Here is a 17,493-nt window from a genome sequence, read left to right as displayed (position 1 = left end):
CATCTCCGTAGAGTTTTTTTTTTCATGTCAAACGTCACAATTAATGCTAATTGAATGTCGACGTATTGTATTGAATACTCCTGTAATTTTTCTTTTCAATTTTATTGTATTGTATTTTCCCTCTACCCCTCCTCCCACTCCCCATTTTTCTTGTTTGTTTTCTCCCTCTCTCGTTCTCTTACCTTGCTTCTCTTCCTCTCTTTCTCTTTCTGCCTGTTTGTGTCACTTCGTCCCTTTCTCTCTCTCTCTCTCTCTCTTTTTCTCTCTCTTTCTTTCTCTCTCTCTCTCTCTCTCTCTTTTTCTCTCTCTTTCTCTCTCTTTCTCTCTCTCTCTCTCTTTCTCTCTCTTTCTCTCTCTTTCTCTCTCTTTCTCTCTCTCTCTCTCTCTCTCTCTCTTTCTCTCTCTCTCTTTCTCTCTCTCTTTCTTTCTGTCTCTCGTTCTCTCACCTCGCTTCTCTTCCTCTCTTTCCCTTTCTATCTCTTTGTGTCACTTTTTCCTTCCCCCTCCCTCTCTCTCTCTCTCTGTTTCTGTTTCTATTTCACCCATGACATTAATCATTGTAGAATTAACTTTTCCACGTTAGATTTAAAATTATCCCTTTTCACAATTCGGTCACACAAACAAATTTGACTCGTTGAAATGAAAAATGTATGTACATTCCAAAAAAAAGTTTTTCCTTTCACTGCACCAGGTGTCGACAGGTGAAAAGATAAAACAAAATTACATTTTCGACTTACTTATTTATTATGCAAAAGATAAAAGAATAATTTTCAAAGTGTCTCAACCTTTTTAATTTCACTTTTTTTCCAAATAAAAAAGAATAATAATGTTAAAATTATATTTCAATTAATTAACAAAAAGTTTTCAATTACGATGCGGTATTAATTACTATCATTATCATTATTATTATTATTAATTCCAACATGGCAGAATTCTATGTTTAATTTTGGAGAATAAGAAACAAAAAAATTTGTTATTTAATCATCGTTTGAATAAGTGGTAACGGTTTTAACGTATTTATCTACTCTATGAAATAAAAATCGCGCGAAGGAGAACTGGCAACGTTGTAATTTCCTTCCATTTTGAAAATTGAAATTTCAGTTAAACGATTAAGTTTATTTTTTTTATTTACTTTTTAAATAATTTAAAATTTATTTCGATATTTCTTCGACAAACTGTGGAGATGAGCGACAGCAACAACAACAACAACAACAACAACGACAAACAGCTTTTTGACGTAATTTCTTTCTCTTTTTTCACTAAGATAAATTTCTTTTCTTTTGTTTTTTTTTTTCCGTAAAGTAGATGAAGGAAAGTGACATATGACGTAATAATCAAATTGTACCAACTGAATTTCAACGTTCGAATTCAACGTCTATTTTTTTTTGAGTAATTCGTCGTTTGTGACGTCATACATATATATCCTTTCACTTGAATTAAAAAAAAAAAAAAGAAAATTCAAAATGATAATAATAATAAATTTTATTTTACTTTTTTTTTTGTCAAATCCCAAATCAAAATATGTAAAAAGTTTTCTTCTTTTTTTTTTCCCTTCTTGTCTAAAAACCTTTTTCAACGACATTTTAAAAAAAAAAAAAAAAAAAAAACTTTTTATCTTACCTTTTTTAAACTTTTCTTTTTAAGTTTTATTTTCCTTTTTCCTTCTTCTTCTTCTCCATTTTTTCTTTTTAACAATAAAAATGGTGTCGTCGTATTCGAATCGAATAAAAAAAAAAAGAAAATTTACAAAAAATCGACAACAAAAAGAATCCCCCCTCGCCTCCCCCCGTTAACTTCTTTTACCCTTCATAAAAATTACTCTTATAATTACCATGATGATAATAATAATAATAATAATAATAATTGTCCGCGTGGGAGTTAATTTAAAATGGCCGCCACGTTAATACAAATTCAATATGGCAAAAAGTAAAAATTTTTTTTTTTCTATACCGGAAACGATGAATATTTCATTTAATTTATTAATAATAATAATGATAATGATAATGATAATAAATGAATATTCTTTTTACCATTGTTTTAAAACAATAACGGACAGTTTTTATTAATTAACTTGTCACAATAAGGGAGAAAAAGGAAAAAAGGAAAAAAAAGGAAAAAATCAGATGTGAAAATTTTATTTTATTTTTTTTTAATTAATAATTTTAGTCTTCTCCCTCCCTCTCTCTCTCTCTCTCTCTCTCTCTCTCTCTTCCCATCTTTCTCCTCTTTCCTCCTCCTCTCTCTCTTTCTCTCTCTTTCTCTCTCTTTCTCTTCCCATCTTTCTCCCCTTTTTTCCCCCTCCTCTCTTTCTCTCTCTTCTCATCTTTCTCTCCTTTTTCCTCCTCCTCTCTCTCTTTCTCTCTCTCTCTCTCTTCTCATCTTTCTTCCCTTTTTCTCCCTCCTCTCTCTCTTTCTCTCTCTCTCTTCTCTTCCCCCCCCATTTTCATTTGTGTTTTTTTTTAATACTTTATAATTATTATTATTATTTTTAATTTTAATTTTAATTTGTAAATATTTGTATCATGTTTTAATTAAAAAAAAATTAATTTTTTGTTTTTAAAAAGAGAGAGGGAGGGAGAGGGGGAAAAGGGGGGGGAAATGTGTTTTAGAAACTTATAAAATGTTTTGTGTTTTGAAACACGTTTCAAAAAAAAAAAGTTTTCAATCGTGTAATCGTTGACACCGCGGCACGTTTTAAAACAATTTTTTCGGGGGGGTTGTAATATTTAAAATATTTAATCCCGCGTAAATACGTTTGTTATCATATCGTTTATTTTGAGGTCTCATCAGCCCCCCACCCACCCCTCCTCCTTCCCGAAAAAATCCTCAAAAATTTTAATTTTTGTTTTATTGTTTCAGTCGACTCTCATGCAAATATTTAATAAAAAACAAAATAAAAATGGCGGAAAGCGTAAATTATACGTTTCGCTATCGAGATCGAACAACAACAACAAACAATCATTTAAAAGAAGTAGTAATAATAATAATAATCAAACAAATGCAACAACAAACGTCGTTTCATTTCAAATAATTGATAAATCAACAACCGGAATCGGAAATCGTAATTCAAATGAGGGAGAATGTGATATTTTACAAAAGGATAAAATATTAGAAAAAATAATCGAACAATCTTTTGAAGGTTCCAAAGAAAACGATAATGAAAAAGTAGTGGAAGCAGTGGAAGAAGCAGAAGACAAAAACGATGTGAAAAAATTAAATGTAACGATGACTACGATTATTAAAGAAAAAGATTGTCAAGCAATAAGATCGAGAGGATCGTCAAATTCTAGTCAAATAACATTAACGACATCCTATGGTAAAATGGACGACGATGGAAACGTTTTAAATACAGACACGACGACGACGACGACGACGACGACGACGATGAGAAAAAATATGGAGGAAGTGGATGATAATAACAAACAAAGGAAAAATGGTAAAAGCGGTTGTTATAAAAATTGCGGTGAAAAAAAGAAAAAAGGCGGTGGCGGTGGTGGTAGTGGTGGGGTCGGTTTTTCATCCCTTACGAACAGATGCATATTCAAAACGAAAACTCAATCGGCTACGCTCGAAACGATTGCGAAAAAAATTAAATTATTACCAAATGGAAAATTTACAAAATCTTCTTCTGCCACGACGACGGAAAAAAGGAAAACTTGTAATAATAATAATAAATCCGGTGTTAACCGTCATCAAAATAAAAAATTAACCAAAACTTTAAGTTCGTACACGATAAGCAACAGCAGCCTACAGGATTTAGACGAATCTGAATTTACGAGTTCAGAATTGGCCGAAATTATGGGTCAAATGAAATACGGACAAGAAATTCAGGTTTGAATTGATTGTACGAACCTTTTCGGAAAGGTTTTCTTGGGGGGGGGGAAGAGGTGAATAAAAAATTTTTTTGTAAATATTTTATTTAAAAAAAAATTTATGTAATAAGGCTGATTAATTGTCAATAAAAAATTTATTTTCTATTTTTTATTTATTTATTTTTTATTATTTATTTTCGAATGAAGTGGGCGGGGATAAGGGGAAATGAAAGAACCAATGAAAAAAAAGAATGAAGAAAATTATGGGAGAAAAAGGTACGTATGATAAGGAGAATGAGGAAAAGTATTAGCCAATCAGAAATTAATAATTTTTATTAAAAGGAGAATTTGAATGACGTAGATGGAAAAATGAACCAATAGGAAGTAAATGATAAGAGATGTAAAGGGACCAATGAGAAAATCGGAAATGGTAGTGGGGGAGGGGAGTAAATTAATAAAGATGAATGAGGAAAAGAAAAAAATCTTTTTGATGGGTACGTTTTATGTGATTTTCTCCATGGAAAAAAAAAAAAATATTTTAACGGTATAATTTCCTTTTTATAACAAACAAACAAAGGATAAAACAATCGAATCGAATTTAATTTTATTATCATAACAAAAGGATTAAATTTAAATAATTCCTTTTTGATTTTTTGCAACCTTTGAATTAAAACCTTTTCAACGGTCATTTCTTACTCAAAAAAAATGAATAAATTCATGCATTTTTCATTGGAAAAGCAGAAGACAACAGAACGATTCGATTTCTTTCTTAGAGAAAATTAAAAGAAAATTAAATTTTGTTTCAAGGAAAAACTTTTTCCTTTTTCATTCTCACCTTTGTTATTTTAATAAGTTGTAAATTTATTTATTTAAAATTGTCTTCTGCTTTTTATTATTGACATTATTGAAATGAAAAAAAATTATTTTATAAATATACAGGAAAAATAAAAAGTTTTTTTCCTCCCTCCCTCCCTCCCCCCTTTTTTTTATTGACCGTTAAAAATGAATAAAATTTTGATACTTTCAATTTTATTATTATTATTAAACGCTTTCAAATTCTTATTTATTATTTAAGGTCAATAAAAAAGTACAGATATATATACAAAATGATTTTATAAATCTTTTTATTTAAATTTTAATAAATTTATTGAATTAAATAATTTTCTAAACATTTTTATGTATATAAAAAATTTTTTTTTAATACAAAATTTCCTCTCTTCTCTTTGTGATTGTTTAACGTGAAATAATAAAAGGAAAAATATTCGGGTCGGTGAATACAAAAAATAAATTCTTTTCATTCGAATAATAATAATAATATTATTATTTATTGTATCTATTTTTCTTTTCAAAATGAATATATAACTTAAATATCGTATCGATTTTTTTTTTTGTTTTGTTTTTACTTATTTAATTTTAAATAAAATTTTATTTCTTTAAAAGTAAATAACGAAACGTTCAATTTTCAAACAAACTTTTTTCCCGCCATCTATCGACGAAACGTGCGCGGCAAATTTTTTATTTGCCGCCATCTATCGCCAAAACGTTTGCGGCAAAATTTTTTAGTTCCCCGTTTTCCCGCTTTTTACGTCATCGTAAACAAACAATTGACTTTAATATGGAATAAACGGTTAAAAAACCAAAACAAAAGTGAAATTATCAAACTTTATATTTCATTTTCAATTTTTTAAAAAATAATAATAATAATAATAATAATATATATATATATATATTTGTTAGGTACGACAATGACATTTTTTTTCTGCAAGAAAATTAATTTTGATTTGATAACCATTTGTAAATAATTTCTTCGTTTTTCTCCAACCAATTTATATTTTGTTTTATGTTTTCGATTGCGACTTTTCTTGCATTTTGTCCTGCTCCCGATTCCGGATACTTTTTATAAAAAGCTTCGACCTGAAATTCATTACGTCAAATCGAGTAACAAAATTTAATAAAAAAAAACAAATAGTGCGAATCGAATAGATATTGACCTCTTCCAATTCGACGGGTGTTGAAAATCCGTTCGTCACTACGGCAATGAACGTTCCCATGATTCTATGATAAAGAGTAAATCTTTTCACCAAATTTGGCCATTCGTTCCTGTAAAATTTCCAAACGATGGGATTTCCCACAGGATTCGACGATATGTATCCGAGAACTTGAAAATAATCTTGGGAACGTACGTAAGTTTCGTTTTTGGCCAATTCGAGGTACCTGTCGTGATACAAACCGTTAAAAACTTTTATTTTGAAACATTCCAACGAACGGAATGCTGACTGATTGATTAATTGATTGATTACCTAGACAAAAGCCAAGGTTCTCGAACGGATGCCAACGCATCTAATAAATTAATTTTTTCCTGTACGTTTTTCTCATTCAAATACCTGTTCCAGACCACGTTCCATTCGTTTTCTTTTCCAACCGCTTTCATACCTGAAATTTCGGTAAATGTTCGATTGTAATGACGTCATTCAATCCAAGACTAACACATAATAATATTAAAAGTAAAAATACTAACCGTAACGATAAACAAGAAAACGTACATCCGGATGAATTTTAGTTTCTGGATTTTTTATCCATTCCATGAAAAATGATCCAACGTCATCCATACATGCAGGAAGACCGGAATGACATGCCAAATCAAGAATTTTAACTCTTAAACGCCTACAAAAAACAATCAATCAATCAATCAATCATTCACACATTGTGACATTCACCTTAAATCTCAATCAAAGTTTTATTTTAACCTGTAAATGTGTGAATCGGTCGGTTTGACATTCCATGAAAATTGTCCATCTTTGGTCCCGTATAAACTTTCGACTAACGATCTCACATATTCCTGTCGGGAAAAAAGAATAAAAATTTGCGTTTTGGAAGGAGGGGGGGGGGGAATCAACAACTCAACAGAAATTTACTCTTATTTGTGAATAATAACGACTAGACGATAAATACTGTATGACTTCGTTTAATGCCGTCGATGCTGTCGCCCATGGTAAAAATTCTTTTTCTTTTTTCAAATATGATGTCATACCCAAGGCTACGGAATATTCAACTTTTCCAGAACCTGCCAGGGCAAAGACATCGTCTAAAAGATTTGCTCTGTCTCTTCTGTTCAAAGCCTGGAATTTCAACAGCAAAAAAAAAAAAAAAACAATTTGAATTTTCAAAAAAAACGAAAAACCTATCATAACAAAATTATTTAATACAAAACCTCGTGATCGGTTTTCAATAGATTTTCAAATTCTTTCCACGTGTCCAAATCGTAATTGACTCGATAATATCCCAAATGATTGTGATTTAATTTTACTAAATTTTTACCATTTCTCGGTATTTTACTTCCGCCCTGCGAACGCATCAACCACGTCAAACCCGATTCCCCTCCATCCACGACTTTATAATGAACGGGTACGTCCCACTTGTACCTGTTTTCAAGGGGGAAAAAAAAAAGTTAATCGAATTTAAATGCGTGGTAAACAAACGACAAACAAATACATTACTTGTAGGGGGATTCATCTACATTGTATTTTGTTTCGGCATCGGCTAAAAATCTTTGCTGCGTCAATACCCAACCGTCATTCGTTTTATTCACGTTGACGACGGGAAGACCCATTTGTCTAGTCCACGTGTCCATGACGTCACCGACGTTAACGCCACTTTCTTTTATTTCTTCGTTGAGAACGGACCAAAGATCCGTCGTGGCAGCATTTGAAAAAACGTGTTGTTTTAAATATTTTTGAATTCCTCTTTTGAAATTTTCTTCACCCATGAAACCCTCGAGCATTCTCAAAACTGCATGACCCTATAAAACGAAAACGACGATGGATAATTTTTTTTGTTTAAACAAACCAACGACATTTTTTGTTGTAACGGACGAACTTTATTATATGATATCTTATCGAATATTTCTGTTATTTGATCCGGATTGTTAACGGGTTGTATGATTGGATGAGACGATGCAAACGAATCTCTTTTCATAACGTCGTGAATTTGTTCGTGAATTGATTGTTCGAGCTAGAAAAAAAATTAATTTATTTTGAATTTAGTTCGTCATCAATGTCGCTTCTACGACATAACAAACAAACACAAACCATTTGCCAATCTTTACATTCGGGTATTCCATATTCAACGCCCTTATATTGCATGAAACTAGCGAAACCTTCGTTTAACCATAAATCATCCCACCATTTCATGGTCACTGAAATGTAAATTTGAATTTTAATTCTCTCTCTCCCTCTCTCTCAGATGAAGTACAAATAAATAAATTTTTAATAATTACCTAAATTACCAAACCATTGATGCGATATTTCATGTGAAACAACGGTGGCGACACGTTGCTTGTTCGAAGCAGAATTTTCATTATCGTTAAAGAGCAAAGCCGTTTCTCTAAATGTTACCAAACCCCAATTTTCCATGGCGCCCGATACAAAATCCGGAATGGCAATTAAATCTAAGAATGACGTCATATAAGTTCGTTATTGGAAAAAAATCAAAGTTGAAAATACATTTTACCATGTTGGTACCTAATTTCGGTAGTGCATAGGGTATATCAAAATAATCTACGTAATATTTTGAAACGGCTGCAGCAGCTGATTTTGCAAAATTTGTATTTTGTACTTGTTCCGGAGTAGAATAAACTCTAACGGGTAAAGATTTCCCATTGTTGTCTACAACAGCCACGCCGGAATCTTTGAAATCGCTGACAATGAAACAAACAAGGTATGTCGACATGGGTACGGTTTCTGGAAAATGTACGGTGACTTCATTTGGACCCGGTCCTGGCTCTTCTTTCTAATTTGGAAAAGTTAAAAAGATAGTTTTATCATTCATAATGAGATGGAAAGAAAGTGAAAGACTTTTTTATTTTACTTTACCAAAACATCCATATTGGACAAAACAGAATATTCATCTTTTGGTCGTACAACGCTTATTTTGAATTTTGCTTTTAAAGCAGGTTCATCGAAACATGGAAATGCTTGCCTGGCATCGACAGGTTCAAATTTTGTCGTTGCTATATTCCTATAACAAAATTTTTATAATTTTACATAAGTCAACATATCACCAACTTGTTTGTGTGCTACCCTACAAATTAGAAGTGTAATTAAATAATTAGCAGCATTAAAAAATGAAATTTTTCTCTCATGCTATGTTTATGTTAAACTTAATTGTAACCATTTGTCAGGTATTGTCTACTTTTTAGGTATAAATTAACAAAATCACAACAAATTTTACCTCTCTTCCTTTGTTCTGCTATCAGAATAAGAAGATTTATAGAATCCTACTATTTTACCAATTAAACTTCCCTTATATTCGAGAGTCACCCTGTAGATGCCAGGTTGTAATGTTTTCGAATTTGACACATTAAGAACCCAAAATTGATTTTTTTCACAAAATGAATTTTCTGTCTGTATGAAATCTCCATTTTCTCCACTTAATGTTGTTTTCAATACTTCTAAATTTTTTATATGAATCGGTATGTAAGACCCGACTTCATTTAATTTAATGGTGATGTTAACAGTTCCGACAAATGTTCCTTTTTGAAGGTCTGGATTAATTAATAAGTCATAAGTTATGGGCTTTATGTAGTCTGGTACCAGAGGATTTAACTGCCATTCTTCAACCATTTTTAATTTTTCTAATTTATTATTGACAGTTATGGTATTTAATTGTCTGCATATGTGCACCAACCTTTTTGATTTTCGAAAGATTTCTGCGGTGAAATATTATCAAACACTTTACTTTATTATCATCATAATATCATTCGATAAGGTTTTATCGAATGAAATTTTTAAATGTTTAACATTCTAATTTTCATATATTATTAATATAATAATTATTTTACTCTGTCAGTTTCTCGTCTCAAACATAAATAAATTATTAAAGATAAAATTAGAAATCTCATGAATAAATAAATATTAAACTTTATTAGTGAAAGTTAATGACTGACAAAAAAAAAATCATACATGTGACAATTAACTTGGAGAAACAAAAATTTTTTGTAATTATACCTAAAATTATTACTAAATAATTGTTAAAAATATGATAAACAAAATAAAATAACTAGTACATTAATAGATTTAAAACCAAATAAAAAATTTGAATATTTATTTAACCTGATTCTACTGAACGTGTAATAAAAAATTTTAAACTGGGAATTTTATAACAAAAAAAATTTTTCATTATTTAACCATAGAAAAAAATACTTTTTGCACTGAAAACATAACGTTGAGAATTTCTTTTTAAAAAAATCAACATTAAAACAACCTGTTCTTACAACAACAAAAAAAAATTTTTTAACAATATAATGATATGTTTAATAAAAACTAATCTAAAATAAAATGTCAATTTTTTTCGAAATTTAAAAAGACTGTAATTTTATCAAAACAAATAACTTTTGATTAAAGTAAAGAGAAAAGAAAAGAAAAGAATACAAGTTGTAAAATTTTAATAAATCATAATCACGATAATTTCTTTTTTTTAATTTTGCCTCAACACAACGTATAAATTTTTATATAACCATGCACAACCAACGAACGGTAAAAAAAAAAAAAGCTCTAGTCGTCTATGGTTTTTTTTACTCTATGACCAAAATATTTTTATTAATTACCGCTAAATGAACTTGTTATTGGCGGTAATTAGATACCAACTTAAAAAATGCAATCGAAAAAAAAAAAAAAAAAAAAAAAAAACAAAGTAGAAAGCATAGTGAGGGGTTCATATATATAATTAAAATGTATTGAATAAAATTCAAATTTAATTATAATTTATTTAGTTAACTCACCCGAAGTGTTTAAAAAATTAAAATTTATACTTTTATTTATATATAAATAATATTAGTGTTTGATTTAAAGTTAAGTTAAGTGTTGTAATTCTTTTCGGAATTTATCAAGTAAGTAACAAACATTTCATTTTCCCCCCTCCTGAATGGTTGACCAAATAACTTAATTAGATTTTATAGTTATAATTTATTATTATTTGGGAAAAAAAATCGTTTTAAATAATTATCTATGATGATATTAAAGATATCATATTATGTCACAGGTGTGTGTGTGTGTGTGTGTGTCTATGTACTCTTATTTTAGATTACATACATGATTGATAACAAATTTAATGTGGAGGGAAGGTAGATTAGGTTTAGCCTATTATTGAGGAAATTTATTATTATCATCTTTTAAATAAATAAAAATTTCAAATTTGAATACATATATAAACGACTATTAACGCATTTTTTTTATTGATTGATTGATTGATGATTGATTACCTCAGAACAAATCAATAATATATATTTGTATATGTTATTGATCATTAAAATCATGTTCTGTATAAAATAAATGTTTTTGAATGCTGCCCATTTATTTAAGTTAATAAAAAAAACTCTTAAACTTTTCATAAACAAATTTATAACAAATTTTTATAATGTTTTATTGATTTTAAGAGTACTTGATTTGTTTACAATTATTGACTCATTAACGGTTTTTTTGTTGTTATTTAATTTAAAGAACGTTGATAGTTTAATTATTGATAAGTGATAAGAGATAAAAAAAAACTCACCTTGATTTATTATTTTCTGTATAAACACTTCTATAAAATCCAACAATTGATTGTGTTAAACTTCCATTAAATTTCAATTCCATTTTATACAAGCCAGAATTCAATTTAGGTACTTGAATAATCCAAAATTCATGTTTTGAATATTCGAATGCATTTTTAACATCGATTTCCCGTTCGTTACTATCGAAAATCGTCGTTTTATGTATTGTCGTCGATTTAACATGAATGGGTATCCAATCTCTCGATTCCGTTAAATTAAATAATATTTTAACATGTCCTTTGAATAAACCATTTTCCATATCCGGATGTAAGTAAACATCGTAGGATATCGGTTTTATATCTTTTGGAATTTTAAGATCCTTTTCCCACGGTTTTCCTATGACGTCACCACCATCACCATCCATCATCCTCGTGTTCACATGGTAAAAATTCAACAGTAATAAAAAAACAAACGATAAATAATTATAATCCGGCAACATTTTATACAAATCGATATCGTATCGTATCGTATCGAATCGAATCGAAATCACTTTTGAGAGTAAGAAAATAATCGTCGAGTCGAACGTTCTTATATAATAATAATAAATCCTCTCAGATTTTTTTTTTTTTTTGCAAAATCCGGTTATCTATATGTTGAGTAATAATTAGGCTCGATTATATACGTAAATATTATATTCAATATCTGATAATAATAATAATAATAACAATCAAGTATTTAGAACGCGGCCATGTTGTTTGTTTCTCTCTCTCCCTCTCTCGTCAGTTCGCAACAAATCTCGTGATTTAAATAATGATTTGTAAATACTTGTACATATAAACATAACAAACAAAAAATATATTTAACAATAATAATAATAATAATAATAGTAATAATAATAATAATTGTTTCGTTATGCTGTCGTTTGATTTATATATATATATATATATATATACAAATTTTTTGTTGGTTAAATAGACTAGTCAATAATTTATACATTATTTACATCGTCAAAAATACGTTTAAATTGTTATTGAATCGATAGATCGATTCATCGATCGATTGATCGATAATCAAGAACAATAATATTCTATAACGGTTTCGTTACATTTAAAACATTTAACTTCGCAACACCATTCGAACGTGCAGTTGCAATGAGTTTCAATTATTTTTTCCTTTTTTCTAACGTCGTGTCCGCATCGTCTGCATAAATTTGAACAACTTTTCCTTTCCGGTACGGAAACTCCTTTTTTCTTTCTAGAACAAATCCTTTCCTTTGTTCCTTTCCAACCTGAATGAAAATAGGTAAAATAAAATTGTAAAATTTCATTTAAAATAAGAAAACGTTTTCGTTTATGTTTAACTTACCCATCGTGTGATTTTCTCGACAGTAGTTTGGTGATTTCTGAACGTACAATAAATTTTTAACGTTCGATTTGAAGGGGAAAAGTTGTTGGGATAATGCATTGCCGGAAACCGAATTTCCAATTCCGTGTTTACCCTTAACGACTTCGAAATCGAATCTGTCGGTTAATTGTTTGATTAGAAAAAGGAAATTCAAAAAAAAATTTATGAACAATTGTTTATATTTTACCTCACGGCATGATCGTATTTATTTCTTAAATCCGTTGCGATATCGTGAAATGACGCCATTTGCATCCAACAACTTTGTATAGTGCAACTTCCGGACATTCCGTGACATTTGCAATGTTTTTTCATTGACGTTCTAACGACCTTAAAAACCAAAACAAAAAAGTACGTGAGTGTGTGCGGGTGTGCGCGTGCACATCGGTTAAAAAAAAGGGGGGGAAAAAATGTTTACATGGCGTCCGATCGCGTAGTTGTGTAAATTCGTATAAGTTTGAGCATCCATTCCGGTTTCGGCATCGTCTAAAAATTTTTTCGAAACGTCTTCTCCGTGTTGGGGAAAATCGCTGCAACCCCCCCAAATGAAATTCTCATCTGTGAATTATAAATCGGTGGTTAATGGTTAGATGAAGGGTAAAGAACGTGAAAGTAAGGAAAGGAGAACGTACCTGTCGAACCGTTCAAATTAGGATCGCATCCGCAACCTTTAACACTTCCCGAAGAACAATTTTTAGTAACGACGTAATCGATAGCAGCCGACGTTATTGCGAGAACGTACGCGAATTCTCTCGTGGATCCCCAACCTTTGTTACCGTGTAAAAATGAACTTTCCGGACAATTCCAGGGATCCCATTTGAATTGTCGTTGACAGTGTTCCATGGCCATTTTCAAACCCGAACCAATATTTTCTCTCATGACGAAATTTGACGGCATCTTAAACAAAAATCGTTAAAAATCAATTACAAACGCGAATGTTTACGAAACAAAGGAAAAAAAACAAAGGAAAAACAAAAAGAAAAAACTTACGAAATTTTCTCTGAGTGCGTTTTTCATTCTTGCAGACCACGACGATGTTGTTTCAACATTTATATTAAAATAATTTATTATTAAAAATAAAAATAAAATTTTCATCATTATCATTTTAAACACTTTTAAATTTCATTCACTTCTTCTTGCTGTTGTCGTTTGTCGTTTGTTGTTGTTGTTGTTGACTCACAAAGGAAAGAAGAAAAAAAACCTTTCGCCTTCTTCAAGAGCCGGTGTTGTTATGATTTTTTTTCTTCTTTTTTCCGTGGTAAAAAAGGAACAAAAAAGAGAGCAACCCTTAAACGCGCCGTCATAAAAATTTCATTCATTGGTTTTTACATAAATAATAATAATAATAATAATAATGATGATGATAATAATAATAGATTTTATTGCGAATTCTAAGAAGATTTAAATTATTTTATATATGTATTTATACATAATCTATTAATTTTTTCGTTTTCCTATTCAAAAAAGGGCTTTCAGGTTTTTTTTTTCGATGCGTAATTCATCCCTCCCCTCCCCCTCAAAAGAAAAAAAATTTTATTTTTAGTCATTCTTATTATGTATAAAACATGGCGCCTAAGATTTGTTTCTCTCTCTCTCTCTCTCTCTTTCTATTTATATTGTGCGTGCGTGCGTGTGTTTTTGCATGCGTTTAATAATAATAATAATAATAATTAAATTAATTAAAAATAATTTATTGTAATAAATAACGTAATTAATATATATATAAACAATACAACAAACAAACAAACAAACAAACAAAAATTATTTTTTTCTTTCTTTTTCTTTAGGTGGAGAATTCATAAGGAGGAAAAATTTTTTTAATAACGAAAGTAAGTCACGTGATTTAATTATTATTATTATTATTAGAGGTTTTTATCATCGTGAGGGTATAATAACGTCATTGAATTGACGTCATCAGACGTCATATCTTTATCTCCCCAACCCCAAACGTTATTCATGTGATGATTTGGATCTGTGGAATGTTTTAACGTTCCATCTCCCGTTCTTTTCGCTCTTTTCTCTATTATCTCTCTCGAAACGGATTTCAAATCGTAGGCCCAACCGATTTTAGCACATAAATCTATGAATCCCGTTGTCACGTTGACGTTGTAGTTACCCAATTCTGCCGCTTTGTAATCCCACGGGAAAACGTGATGGTAATTGTGCCAACCTTCTCCCATTGCTAGTATGCCGACCGTGGCGTTTTCCGACGAGCTTATGTTTCTGTAATAAAAAAATAATGGAAGGTGAAAGGGTGGGGGGGCTTCGTGTAAGCTTCAAAATTGATTGTTTGGTTATGTGACGTGTCTTACTTATCGTACGGTTTAACTCCCCAAATGTGTGCTGCGCTGTTGACCAACCATGTTATGTGCAATGATAACATATATCTGAATATGCTGATGTACCAAGCGTTCCAAAAGGTTTCGTTGACTAAATAGTACGGTACGAGTGTTGGCATGACGAAACAGAGGAGAGGCATGACAATCAAATACGTTCTAAAAAACAAAAGACAATACGATTCGTTCGTTTCGATCGAGATGACCACCATGACCACAGCTACTACCACCATCAGCACCATCACCATCACCACCACCATCAGCACCATCACCATCACCACCACCGTTACTACTACCATCAGCACCACCACCACAGCTACTACCACCGCCATCATCACCTTCTTTGCCAAATCACGATCGGATCCTCTTCCAAATCGCTCATGTCGACAGTTTTTCCTTTCGTTTTAACATCCGGATGTTTTCGTATGAGCAACCATCCCATGTGAGAAAAGAAAAATCCTCTTTTTATGTTGTGGGGATCCGCATTCGTATCGACAAATTTATGATGGACTCTGTGATCACGAACCCATTCGTAAATATCGTTCTGTTGGAAAATCGAAAAGAAACCAGATAGATATACCTAACTAGAAATATCCTCGAAAACAGGTACCGGAAACAATAAAAATCTCCCCCCCCTCCCCTATAAAAAGCCTAATTTCATTGATTTATTTTTATTTTTTCTTGTTCCGACAGGTATCAAAACAAAAAACCTGCGGAAAGGGAACGCATTCCATTGTCCTCAAAACCTTTTTTTTTTTTTTACCTTTTTATTTTTAACAAACCGAAAAAGGGGAATGACCCATTTTATAAAAAAACAAAATGGCGGTTAGAAATTTAAAAATAATAATAATAATAATAATAATAATAATAATAATAATGTGAAAAAACAAGGGCACTCCTATGCATAAACAAATTCGAGTTTTTTATGTCGCGTCATTGTTTAACATGCAAATTCTTTGAGCACAAAAATTATTATTATTATTATTATTATTATTATTATTATTATTATTATTATTATTATTACTATTCCACGTGATAACAACTTGCAATTTTCTTTTAATAATAAAATATTTTGGAATTTTTATCGAACGTATTAATAATAATAATAATGATGATGATGATGATGATGATAATGATGAATTTTCATTACCTGAAAAGCCATAGTTTGAAAAATAACCAATAAAAGTCTCATCGGCCATTTTGCTTTGTATGATTTATGCGCCCATAATCTGTGAGCTCCGGCTGTGACTCCTAATGCCGCGCACAAACCCAAAGAAACATCTGGAAAAAAAAATGAGGGAGTGAGAGACAGATAGTGAGAGATAGTGTGAGTGAGAGAGATGTGCAAAAGGACAAACATACTCCAGAGTGTCGTGAATAATTTCGCTTGTCCAGATCCGATCAAATAAATGGCGTAAAAAAATCCTCCGTGTAAGTAAATGAATCCGAAAACGTTTCTCCACGATATTTTCCATTCGTACTTTTCCTTCACGTTATCCTGGAAAATTTCCGTCGTGCACGTTTTTCCACCTTTGACGACGTCATCATCATCGTTTGTTTCGGCAGCCAATAGCAATGCCTGACTCGTTATGTTTGGCGTCATCATCATTTGAAACGATCTTGTAAACAAAAACAAATTAAAATTTTTTTTTTTCACTTTTGTCGTCTGCTACGCGAAACCGTTTAAAAAAAAATCATTAATAAAAATGATAAAAAGGGTGAAAGTTAAAAAAAAACGTTTTTTTTTTTTGACAAAAATGGCGTCCGTTCGATTCGAACGAATACGTCGTCGTCGTCGACCGTTAAAATAATGATGATGATGATAATTTTTTATGAAAATATATATGTTTATTATTCATTGTAGGGAAAAGGATATTATTAATAATAATAATAATAATGTTTATTAACGGTTTTTTTGTTTTAAATAAAATGAAACTCAAAGTAGAAAGCAGCAAAAATTGACATTTTTATTTTTAAGGTAAAAACGGACGTGTCGCTTGAATAAAAAATGATAAAATAGAAAGTTTTCTTCTGCTTTTCTCTCTCTCTCTCTCTCTCTCTCTCTCTTTCGCGAGTTTCAAAAAAAAAAAACGTTTTCCGTTTTATTATTATTATCATCATCATTATCGGATGTTTTTTAATAAAAAAAAAAAAAAATCTAATCGATCGTTAATTATTTTCCACTGATACTACGACGAAAACGTCGAATTCAAAGAGAAAGCCGTGAGAAAAAGAGTGATAAAGATAGATAGATAGAGAGAGAGAGAGAAAGGGGGGGGGAGAAAAAGAAAATCCGTTAGGCTTTATTAAAAAAAAAAAAAAAATTGTTTAATTTGCGTGTAATTATGCGTTGGGGAAAAAAAAAGAGAAAAATTGTCATCATTATTCGAAACGTTCGCGAATCACGTAATAATTT

General features: G+C 30.5%; 4 protein-coding genes across 4 annotated transcripts; 1 reads left to right on the top strand and 3 right to left on the bottom strand.

Moving 5' to 3' along the window:
* Positions 1 to 2,868: 2,868 nt before the first annotated feature.
* Positions 2,869 to 3,952, top strand: Phum_PHUM128370 (uncharacterized protein; the record flags this gene model as incomplete). Its single annotated transcript, XM_002424347.1, has 2 exons — positions 2,869 to 3,831; positions 3,944 to 3,952. The coding sequence occupies 2 exons, from the start codon at positions 2,869 to 2,871 to the stop codon at positions 3,950 to 3,952; spliced, it is 972 nt and encodes a 323-aa protein (XP_002424392.1).
* Positions 3,953 to 5,582: 1,630 nt separating this feature from the next.
* On the bottom strand, positions 5,583 to 11,839 carry Phum_PHUM128360 (Aminopeptidase N precursor, putative; the record flags this gene model as incomplete). The annotated part of the gene is made up of 14 exons (XM_002424346.1): positions 5,583 to 5,726; positions 5,804 to 6,026; positions 6,113 to 6,245; positions 6,331 to 6,476; positions 6,560 to 6,651; positions 6,728 to 6,931; positions 7,024 to 7,234; positions 7,310 to 7,611; positions 7,689 to 7,823; positions 7,901 to 8,007; positions 8,089 to 8,259; positions 8,333 to 8,600; positions 8,684 to 8,828; positions 11,361 to 11,839. 14 exons carry the CDS (start codon positions 11,837 to 11,839, stop codon positions 5,583 to 5,585), a joined length of 2,760 nt encoding a protein of 919 aa, XP_002424391.1.
* Positions 11,840 to 12,410: 571 nt separating this feature from the next.
* On the bottom strand, positions 12,411 to 13,758 carry Phum_PHUM128350 (protein Wnt-8A precursor, putative; the record flags this gene model as incomplete). The annotated part of the gene is made up of 6 exons (XM_002424345.1): positions 12,411 to 12,628; positions 12,706 to 12,860; positions 12,932 to 13,071; positions 13,160 to 13,299; positions 13,374 to 13,638; positions 13,732 to 13,758. The coding sequence occupies 6 exons, from the start codon at positions 13,756 to 13,758 to the stop codon at positions 12,411 to 12,413; spliced, it is 945 nt and encodes a 314-aa protein (XP_002424390.1).
* Positions 13,759 to 14,213: 455 nt separating this feature from the next.
* Phum_PHUM128340 (fatty acid desaturase, putative) lies at positions 14,214 to 16,686 on the bottom strand (the record flags this gene model as incomplete). Its single annotated transcript, XM_002424344.1, has 6 exons — positions 14,214 to 14,256; positions 14,638 to 14,964; positions 15,054 to 15,236; positions 15,416 to 15,621; positions 16,228 to 16,358; positions 16,440 to 16,686. The coding sequence occupies 6 exons, from the start codon at positions 16,684 to 16,686 to the stop codon at positions 14,214 to 14,216; spliced, it is 1,137 nt and encodes a 378-aa protein (XP_002424389.1).
* Between the last annotated feature and the right edge of the window lie 807 nt (positions 16,687 to 17,493).

This window comes from Pediculus humanus, genomic scaffold (assembly GCF_000006295.1).
Source record: "Pediculus humanus corporis 1103172107475 genomic scaffold, whole genome shotgun sequence".
Lineage (NCBI taxonomy): Eukaryota > Metazoa > Arthropoda > Insecta > Psocodea > Pediculidae > Pediculus > Pediculus humanus.
Note: the sequence above shows the minus strand (reverse complement) of the source record. Positions and strands in the feature narration are given on the sequence as shown.